The sequence below is a fragment of the Delphinapterus leucas genome, chromosome 2 (assembly GCF_059928025.1).
Source record: "Delphinapterus leucas isolate spDelLeu-1000000601 "Yukka" chromosome 2, BTC_Dleu_Yukka2, whole genome shotgun sequence".
Lineage (NCBI taxonomy): Eukaryota > Metazoa > Chordata > Mammalia > Artiodactyla > Monodontidae > Delphinapterus > Delphinapterus leucas.
Window position 1 is genome coordinate 72,835,674 of NC_143130.1, and position 10,974 is coordinate 72,846,647.

A 10,974-nucleotide genomic window follows, 5' to 3' on the forward strand; every position below is an offset into this window, starting at 1 on the left:
TCCTCCTCACCTCAGTCCAGTTGGCAAATATGTGTTCATTTTTTTTAACACAATAAACATTTATTTCTTGCTCAAACAAATCCAGAAGTGTATTGGGTGGCAATATGTGTTCATTCTTTAAGACTCAGTCTGTTAAATGATTAGGCAATTCCTCTGTGAAGACTTTCTTGGTCACCTCCTACCCTCTGTCCCCAGTATTTCCTCTTTTCTTTCTTTCCACTGCTGTAGTTTCCTGTACAGTTGTCCTTCATTGCACCTATGATGCTTTAATATCTTCACGTGTTCTCACTGTAAATAAGTCCCTTTAGGTTAGGATAAGGGCTGTCTTCAGGTTTGTATCCTCAGTGTTTTATAATAATGTTTAATGCTTAATAAATGTATATCCATATATATAATAAATATGAGTATATATATTTGTTACTATATATGCTTATATTGTATATATAATAAATGTTTAATATATGTTTAAATTATTGAATGAAAGGTATTTTGCTTTCTGATACACTAACTGTCCACATACACAGCTTAGAGTATCAGGAATGGATTTTTAACTTAGCTGTTTTCTCATATATCATGTACTTGTTCTTTTGACAAAAGTTGTATGACATATCAAAATTAAACTTCGGACAGTTGCCTGGAGTATAGTTCTTTTATATTGACTAAAGCAAGATCCATACACCTTAGATAAACAACTTTTTGCAGCAAAGTTACCATTTTTGTTTGATGTCCTTACATGTTCTTTATAAAATCGAAATTATTCTAACTCATAGGATGTTCTAACTCATAGGATATTCTAACTCATAGTATGCAACCCCAAATCACGATTTTAATAGAATGCTTAGCAATGACTTAAGACACTTGTGGATAATTTTGTTTTAAGTCTGCTTGTTCCATAGGCACTATTCCTGTTTACAGTATTACAAAACTGACTTTGGTTACAAAATAATTACTATCTCTGTTTCCACAGTTCTTGCACATTTTGGAAGCCACACTAGTCTAGAGGTCTCAGAAAAATCCTGCAACATCATTGTATGAGTTCTAAGGGACTACCCTTCACAGTTCTTACTTACCTACTTTTACTAGAATTCATTCTTTGAGAGTTGGTTAGGTTCTCAATTCTGAAGGCAGATAGACCTGAGTTTGAATCCTGGCTTTTACCACTAGCAGCAATGAGAGCTTTGGTCAAGGTATTTAACCTCTCTAAGCCTTTTTCTTCATTGTAAAATATAAATGATAATACTTTCCTCTGTTGTGAAGATGGCATGAGATATGCATGTAAAATGCTGAGCACGATGCAGCTTTATTCTGTTATTTATAATACCTGTCTTTTCTTTGGCAGTATCTTGGGTTTGGAACACCATCTAATCTGGGAAAAGGCAGAAGGGCTGCAGCTGCTGCAGACCTTGCCAATCGAAGTGGAGAATCAAATACTCACCAAGACATTGAAGAAAAAGATCGTTTATTACGTCATGTGGAAGCCAGAGATCTCATTGAATTTGGCATGATTCCTGAGTTTGTGGGACGGTTGCCTGTGGTAGTTCCTTTGCATAGCCTAGATGAGAAAACACTTGTACAAATACTAACTGAGCCACGTAATGCTGTTATTCCTCAGTACCAGGCCTTATTCAGCATGGATAAGGTTAGATTTTTATTTTTTATACTTACTTAATTTATGGGTTTTTTTTTGTTTTGCTACTGAAACTCTACATATGTTAGCCTAACAAATTAAAAAGCAATACTTAAAAAAAAAAAAAAAGCAATACTTATCTGGAATACCAGCCTATTCCTCACTAAATATGGATCTAGGAATCAGGGAAGGCACGTTGTGTCATATTAGACACTTAGGAGTTGGCTTTATTTTTTTCTTAATTAAAATTGACATTGTAGCTTAAAGCCCAAGGATATATATATAGAGAAATTGTGCTAGCAGCCTACCCCTAACCCCTCAAGCCAGGCACACAGGATTGTCTTTTCAGCCTTGATATTCTAAATGCTTTCATTGTGACATACTAGGTATACTTTTTTCTAAAGTTAGCTCTCACATCTACTTCTCTGCAGCCAGACACCTGGAGCCATATATCTAATCAGATAGCAAATGTTTGGGTTTTCTGAACGTAGTGTCTCAAAATATCAGTCTCCTTCTCTCCATTGCCATTGTCCCTACCTCAAGTCAGTCTCCTTTATCATTCTTCACCTTGATCCATGCATTTACTTCCTAATTGGTCTCCCTATCTAAAGTCTGTCTCTGACCACCACCACCAAGATATTATCATCTCCCACTTTACTTCCAGAGTGGATCTTTTAAAATTTATTGAACACAGTGTCCAACAAATATTAGATATTAAGTTCTTAATAAGTACTTAATGAATAAACACAAAGCTAATTATTTTACTTCCCTCCTTAAAAATCCTTCAGTGGTCCCCTAGCCTTATTTAGATGCCCCCACTTCGGTGCTCTCTTAGCACCATGTGCAAACACTATGCTGTAAATGCTCTTTTGCTAATTTGTCACCACCCAATACACTTAAGTTTCTTGAGGGCAAAGGTGGTGTCTGATTCATCACTCAGTTTCTAATATATAAACACACAGGGGTTCAATAAATGTTGAATAAAGCCCTAGAAAATCCACGTTAATGTAGAAAACCTCTTCAAGGACTAAGGACAAACTTGAGATTCATACTGATACCTTCCCATAGGTTAATTCATAGAAACAAGTGCTTTTTGAAGGCAAGGTTCTGAAGCACCATGAGAGATAATTACCTCACTTAAATGTTACATTTTCTGGATGTAGAAATTAATAAACAAAAGTTGTTTAATACCAAGATTTTATAAAATCTGATGTTCCAAAGTATTTTGATTTTGGGAGGGTATATTAACTTCTCAATAAGTTTTGGAATTTGTGGTAATTTAGAGAGACTTGTCTAAAGTTTTACCTTCGTTCTATAGGATGAGAGGGTTAGTAACACTCTTTAAAATGAATATTTTCCAGAAACTAAGTTATAGTCTAAAAATGCTTTAGTCTGAAAGGGGATAGGGTCAGTTAAGACACAAAGATTCTGACCGTGTGTTTCTGAGTATTAGTGAATCAGTGTACTTAACTCTCTGGAACTTATTTCTTTACCAGTAAAGTCAGGGCATTAGTCTCTTTTTGTTCTAAAAAGACCAGTAATGGTGGTAGGTAGTAATAGTTAGTAGATCAAATACTGCATGGTTATAGTAGGAAAATATCATCAAGTATTATCTGAGTTATTTCTTTTGAATATATTTGTAGTGTGAACTGAATGTTACTGAAGATGCTTTGAAAGCTATAGCCAGATTGGCACTAGAACGAAAAACAGGTGCACGAGGCCTCCGGTCCATAATGGTAAGTTGGCATAAATTTACAGAAACTAGATTATTTCTTGGTCTGAATTTTGAGAATATTAAACCTCGATGTTTTCCTCTGGAAATACATCCAGAAAATTGGTCTAATATTTTTTGTGATTTTTTTTTTTTGGTCACAGTATATTATATCTTTCTTTTTTCTAAAAAGGAACTTCAGGGTGTTTGCAACAAAGGACATACAGTTAATATGATTAATGAAATAGAGGAAATCAGGATCATGGGAAGGAGAATTTCAGAAAACTCTACATAGGCCTTTTGACTTAAGCTCCAGAGTGCCTTCTCAGAACCATTGAAATCCTCATTGTTGTTTTTTGTTTGAAATTAAGTTGTAGATACTGTGGCATTTTACCCCTAAATTCTTCAGTATGTTATGAACTATTTTTATTTTGTTACAAATCCTAGAGACCCAGCCTACTTTGAGTCACCACCTACCTTCTTCCTTAGAGTTCTCACCCCTACTCCCCCAGGTCTGGCTGTACAGTGGGTTACTATTTCCCTACATGCTCCCAAAGCAAGCACATATTCTGTTCTCTGAGGATTTCACTGCTAAATATTACTTCTCTCATCTCAGTAGGACTTTTTTTTTTTTTTTTTTTTTTTTTTTGCGGTACGCAGACCTCTCACTGTTGTGGCCTCTCCCGTTGAGGAGCACAGGCTCCAGACGCGCAGGCTCAGCGGCCACGGCTCACGGGCCCAGCCACTCTGCGGCATGTGGGATCTTCCCAGGCCGGGGCACGAACCCGTGTCCCCTGCATCGGCAGGCGGACTCTCAACCACTGCGCCACCAGGGAAGCCCTCAGTAGGACTTTTTGATTAGAACTACACATCCATCATAATTTGAGATTTTACTCTTTAATGAAGGCCTGGACTTCAAGTGTTGTGACAGATTTATAAGCATGTAAACTAGAAGAACAGGTGATATAGTTGACATTTTTAGAAAATTTGATGTACTCAACCAGTATTTTCCTTAAGATGGAATATAATCCAGCCCCTACTCATAGGCAAAACTAGTTTAACTTTAGATCTACTGCAGCACTTGAGACAAATGCCTGTTTGAAGTCATAGCTTTGTAGAGATGATTTAGGATTAAATCGTTTTCAAATTAAGGATTACTAGTTGACCTCCTTTGGTCATAGAGTATGTCAAGAATGCTTCTGAGTAACACCTGAATCACATACAAAATGAAGGTACAGTCTTTTTGTATGTGCATGGTGACCTAAGTAGGCAGAACTATACAGACAAAAAGCCTTCCCTTATAGAATGACTTCTCTGTGAATTTAGTTAGAAGCTGTTTTAATATGAAGAATATGAAAGCTTTTACATTGACTTTTCAACATTCAGTTACTGGTGCATAACAGGGACTCCATAATATTTGTTGAGTTGATGAATTCGACTGATAACCTGTAGAATACAAGCATTTTATATGTAACCTCAGTTTTCCATGTAATTCATTACTTTTTTTATCTCTTTAGGAAAAGCTGTTACTAGAACCAATGTTCGAAGTCCCTAATTCTGATATTGTATGTGTGGAGGTTGACAAAGAAGTAGTAGAAGGAAAGAAGGAACCAGGATACATCCGGTAAAGTGTATTGTCAAACTAAAACAGATCTAAAGCTTGAGATAGGCTCTTTATTGCTATGGTTTATTGGTCTGTCATAAAATTATATAAAAATCCTTATAAATCATAAAGTAATCAGTTATCTCAAGTTTTCTGTAGAAAAAATTTCTAATTTTGAGTCTTGAAAATTGATCTTCAAAATTAGTCTCCACTTGGGACTTCCCTGGTGGCACAGTGGATGACTCCACGCTCCCAATGCAGGGGGCCCGGGTTAGATCCCTGGTCAGGGAGCTAGATCCCACGTGCATGCTGCAACTAAGAGTTCGCATGCCACAACCAAGGAGCCCACCTACCGCAACTAAGACCTGGTGCAACCAAATAAATAAATATTAAAAAAAAAATTAGTCTCCACTTTTTTCTCCTAAAGGAAGAAGTATCAAAAATGATATAAAAGTAATCCAAATGAAAAGACTTAAATGAACTTTGCTGCTAATTCTGTAATTTATGAATTACTTGTTTCATGTCTTTCATAAGACCAAAACTTTAAAAAAATATTTATTTACTTGGCCGTGTCGGGTCTTAGTTGTGGCATGAGGGATCTTTGTTGCGGCATGTGGGATCTTTCATTGTGGTGCAAGGGCTCTTCATTGTGGCGCACAGGCCTCTCTCTAGTTGTGGTCCCGTGGGCTCTGGCTCTCTAGTTGTGGCACACAGCCTCAATAGTTGCAGTGTGTGGGCTCAGTAGTTGCGGAGCACAGGTTTAGTTGCCCCGCGGCATGTGGAATCTTAGTTCCCAGACCAGGGATTGAACCCGTGTCCCTGCATTGGAAAGTGGATTCTTAAGCACTGGACCACCAGGGAAGACCCACATAAGACCAAAACTTTGACGACATAATTTTTCTCTTAGTTGTATCTTATCAGTTGACAAATTTGACATATCTTTCACTGCTTTATTTAACTATTCTAGGGGTCAGTAAACTGTCTTGTACAGGGCTAGATTAATACTTCAGGGCCATACAATCTGTATTGCAGCTACTCTGCCCTCATAGCACTAGAGCTACAGTCCATAAATGAATGAGCGTGTCTGTGTTCAGATAAATATTTACAAAACAAATGATGGGCTTTATTTGGCCTGCAGGCTGTAGTTTACTGACCCCGATCTATTCAATAAATATTTATTAAACAGTGTTTGACATTAATGTTACCTACATAAAAATTAGATTTCTGTCACAACATATGTTATGTTTTATGCTTATCTTCTAAGGTAACTTATGAGGCAGTTGATTGGTTTTGAACAACCTTTACTTATTCAAAGAGATATAATTCTCATTTTTATTGTTTAATATTAATATATAAAGGAATTGTGGTGGTCTGATCATAATTTTGACTAATTTGAGTCATATTGGTTTGATCAGAAGCTTTCCACTTCTTTACCATTGACATGCTAAATGTCAAGCATTTTCGTTAATAGATTCTACTTTTTTGCTGGAGGAAAGGCCTTCACGGTTGAAGCCTTGTTGTTGATTTATTTCAGTAAAAAATTTGTTTGGGAAAACTACTTGTAGTTTTTGGTTGTGTGCTCTAAATGTTTCCCATATTTTACCATTAAGCAATCTTAGTATTAGAAGTGCTTTTAATATTTTCCTTCTTTGTGTGTCATTTCTAGCTAAGTGGATTAATTTTTTATTATTCATTTTTTTGAGAAGTTGTGTTTACTCCTAATTCTTATTTAAAAAAACAAAAAACACTGATGGCTTTTCATTATAGGGCTCCAACGAAAGAATCCTCTGAAGAGGAGTATGACTCCGGAGTTGAAGAAGAAGGATGGCCTCGTCAAGCAGATGCTGCAAACAGCTAAACTGTCAGACTTCTGTATATAAAGTTTTCCTTCTTTTGTTTAGGATCGTAACTGTCTCTACAGTCTGACATTAAAAGCATTGGATCTATCTTGGATATCATACATGGTCAGCTTTTAGGATAAAAATCAGATCATGTATATAATGTAACATCACATTGATTTATACAGACTGACATTACATGGACTTCAATGACACAGTGTTCAGAGACAAAATGTACATTATTTTGGTTTGGTTTTTAAAAAATACGCTTTAAAAAAATTCTTAGGAGTTCTTTTAAGCAATGCAGGTGTTGCAATAACTGTGGATTTTACAATAATGTAACTATAAATGGGAAAATAAATTCTTTAAAATTGAAGATTGGGATGCCATTCTTTAGTTTAGCCTTTTCTACCCATGTTTGTTTCCTGAAAATATTAGAATTTTTTTCATCTTAAAAATTGGAACAGGTAGTTTCCAAGTAGTTAAAGATTTCATGGAGAAAGTACCCTGAAGAACCTTATTTTGATGATTTGTTTAGCTGTATTCTTAGTCTTATCCACTAAGCAATGACACTAAACTTCCCCATTGGACTATAAAAAAAGGCCATTCTCTTGCTGACTTGTCTGATTTATTTGCCATCTTTGGTCCATTTTAGTACCATGAGTGAGCAGATGGAATTGAAGTCTGCCTTAAATCTTCAGGAAAAGACTACATCTAATTCTAAAAGTAGTATTACAGCCATGTGCTGAGCTAAATAAAATATCCTAATACATTTACCTAAAGTACTTAGTTTTTTGTTGTTTTCTGGTGCTGGATATTTGTCTAATTCTTTGGCTTCATAGAATATTAAAGAAAATCTGTGCTATCAGCAGAAGGGAATGTGTTCATACTAAAATATAAGTTATTAACTTTCATTATATAAGAAAACTAAACGGGGGAAATTTGGGGGACTTAACAGTGAAAATTATTTCATTTGATTCCATAAATATTAAAATATTTGGGTACCTTTTAAACTTTTTTCTTTCCCACTATATTGATAGAAGTTCCTATACTGTTCCTTCAGTTCAGCCTCGTTTGAAATTGTTTAAATCAGAGTACCTTTAAACATTTGTTTTCAGTTTTTAGTTTATAAACTCGTGAGTTTTCCTCTTACTGCCCCCGCCCCCATTTTCTTAGGAAAAGAACCCTAAGCTATTAGCAAATTCTACATCTTGTTGATGAAATTGGGTTTTCTGTGATGTAATAAGAGATGTTAGATATCTATTTATGGCTGGGGTAGGACCAGAAATGCACTTTTGCAAAGTGTTTAAGCCTGGTTGCTAGAGTTTAGAACAGAAACTGGTATCTTTCTTGGTCTCCCTAGTAATGGTTGAAGTTCTTCTCAGGAAGTCTTTCATATTATAACTGTTCTTTATCTTTTTCTTACAGCCTCATCATTTTCCTTTTTGTAGAGTGAAAATTGGAGTAGCTACTAAATATATTAAAGGCAGTCCTCCAGAAATGCACTGGGAGACATTTTAGTCACAACAACTTACATTTGGTTTTGAAAGTTAAAGCATAATTGATGTTTTTAAATTAAACACAACTGAGTATAACTACGATTTGTATCTTGAAACTTGTTTTGGCATTTGAATAAAACAGAAGGATTAAATGAAAGCCATTGTTGTGGTGTGTCCATAATGCAGTGCCATTTTTAAAAGGACACAGATATCATGAGTGGCTTTATTCTAGAGACTGTTAATCCTGACAAATTCATATTCCTCTAATAAATTCTCCTAGTTGTAGATTCCACAGACAAAAAGTCTATTTATGTTAAACATTGATTGAAAATCCTTACTTAAATATCTTGCATGGGCCCCACACTAGGAATACAGACCAAGCTTTCCAAGAAGTTTACTAGTCTAGTAGGGGAAGCAAATACAAACATCAGTGCATTATAATAATGGAAGTGAGGTAGGTACCAGGTGTGGCACAAAAGGTGATAGCCCAGATGGATCTGGAAGAACAAGTAGGAATTTTCCAGAAAGGAATAATGAAAAGTAAATCAAAATCTCAGAAATGTGAAACAACTAGGGAGATTTAGAAGTTGAGAAATAGGCAACCAGTACAACTTCATGTTACTACTCTGAGAAGACGATTTAATGTATTTTCTCCCTTCTCCATCTTACTGAAGACTTTGCCTTTCATTGAGAAACCATCAAAAGATGGAACTCATCTTCCCACCATCAAATCTATAAATGTATCTGCTTCAGCACCCAACCTTTCTCTCCAGTTACAGCTGAAGGATTCCTTTTATCAAAACTCAGTCACTCCATGTTATTATGAGGGGATCCCATCATCCCCTCTAATTTCTTAAGGCCTCCGGTTCTTTTGTTAGTATCTCTACTACATTATTGGTCTCCTTCCTTCTGAAACATTCCCAGAAGCATCTAAACAATGCCTAGTATTTCCTGTTCTATAGCAAACCCCCAAGCTTATTTTTCACTTGTCTTTCCAACTACACCGTCAAGTCCACTAGCATGAAGATCATGCCTGTTTCGTTAACTATAACCAGCACTTACATGGTGCTTCATATATTTGGTGCTCTGTACATTTTTTAAAAATTATAGAATATCTTGTATGCCAGATTAAGTTGTAATTTTATGCAGAAAGTAGTGGAGAGCTATTAAAAGGGTTTTAAGCATGAGAATTGGACATCACTAGATATGTGTTTTAGATTGTTGGGAAGGGAAGGTGCTGAGATAAATGGAGGGAAACATGACTAGAGGCCTACTTGTGGACATTTCTCCAGCACTTGCCCTTTATCTCCTACCATCTTTTGGATCAATTTTTTTTTTAACTGGAATATTATTAACTGGAATTATAATATTATATATAATATAATATATTATAATATATATAATATATAATATTATATATATTATATATATTATATAATATAATATATATTATATATATATAATATATAATATAATAATATTAACTGGAAAAATTTTTTTTAACTGATTTACAATGTTGTGCTAGTTTCAGGTGTACAGCAAAGTGAATCAGTTATAAATATATCCACTCTTTTTTAGATTCTTTTCCCATATAGGCCATTATAGAGTATTGAGTAGAGTTCCCTGTGCTATACAGTAGGTCCTTATTAGTTTTCTGTTTTACATATAGTAGTGTGTATATATCAATCAGATAAATTCTTATCAACATACAAAACATAACTCTCTTGAACCCACATCCCCTCCACAGTAAACTACAAGTTGATCTTGCTGTTTCCAGTTCCCTTCCAGGCTTTGATTCTGAGTGAGATGAGAAGTTGCCAGAAGGTTTTACATGGAGAAATGACATAATCAGATGTAAGTTTTAAAAGACCACTCTGGTTGTGGTATAAGAGAACACACTACAGAGGACCAAGGAGTAAATCAGGGGCACTTGGGGCTATTACAATAAGCCTACTAGAAGATGATGGATTGGACTAAGATGATAGCAATGTAAGTGGAAGAGTGGATGGGTAGGTATTTTTGCAAATCTGATGAAAAGTGGTATCCCATGTTCCTCAATGGGAAAACAATATTATAAAGATGTCTGTTATCCCTATGTTAATTTATAAATTTAATATTCCAATAAAATGCCAGTAAGTTTTAAAATGAAACTAGGCAAATGGATTCTAAAGTTCACACAAAAAAATAAGAATGGTGAACAAGCAAAATGATAATGCACACTCATAGTGCTTACTCTGTGTCACTCTGTTCATTTAATGCAACAACTCTATGAGGTACACACTCTTATCAACCCTTCTAGATGAAGAAACTTAAGCCCAGAGTGTTTAGGTAGCTTTCCCAAGGTCACACAACTAGTAAGTAACAGCCAGGATTTAACCCCAGGTAGACTGGTTCCAGAGCCTCTCCACCTAAGCAACAACTGAAGAATGAGGAAGGACTGCATCTTCTATTTTTAAAATATTATAAACCGGGCTTCCCTGGTGGCGCAGTGGTTGAGAGTCTGCCTGCCGATGCAGGGGACACGGGTTCGTGCCCCGGTCCGGGAAGATCCCACATGCCGTGGAGCGGCTGGGCCCGTGAGCCATGGCCGCTGAGCCTGCGCGTCCGGAGCCTGTGCTCCACAACGGGAGAGGCCACAACAGTGAGAGGCCCGTGTACTGCAAAAAAAAATATATATATATATATATTATAAACCT

At 35.8% G+C, this 10,974-nt stretch overlaps 1 protein-coding gene across 2 annotated transcripts in view; it reads left to right on the top strand.

The window, feature by feature from the left end:
* The window catches only part of CLPX (caseinolytic mitochondrial matrix peptidase chaperone subunit X), a 36,463-nt gene extending 28,028 nt beyond the window's left edge, over positions 1–8,435 (top strand). For both annotated transcript variants that reach the window (XM_022579775.3, XM_022579776.3), the window contains 4 exons: positions 1,340–1,639; positions 3,271–3,363; positions 4,856–4,962; positions 6,709–8,435. In XM_022579775.3, the coding sequence (XP_022435483.1) occupies positions 1,340–1,639; positions 3,271–3,363; positions 4,856–4,962; positions 6,709–6,799 (591 nt within the window). In that variant the 3' untranslated portion in view covers positions 6,800–8,435. The remainder of the gene's footprint in view (positions 1–1,339; positions 1,640–3,270; positions 3,364–4,855; positions 4,963–6,708) is intronic.
* Positions 8,436–10,974: the final 2,539 nt, after the last annotated feature.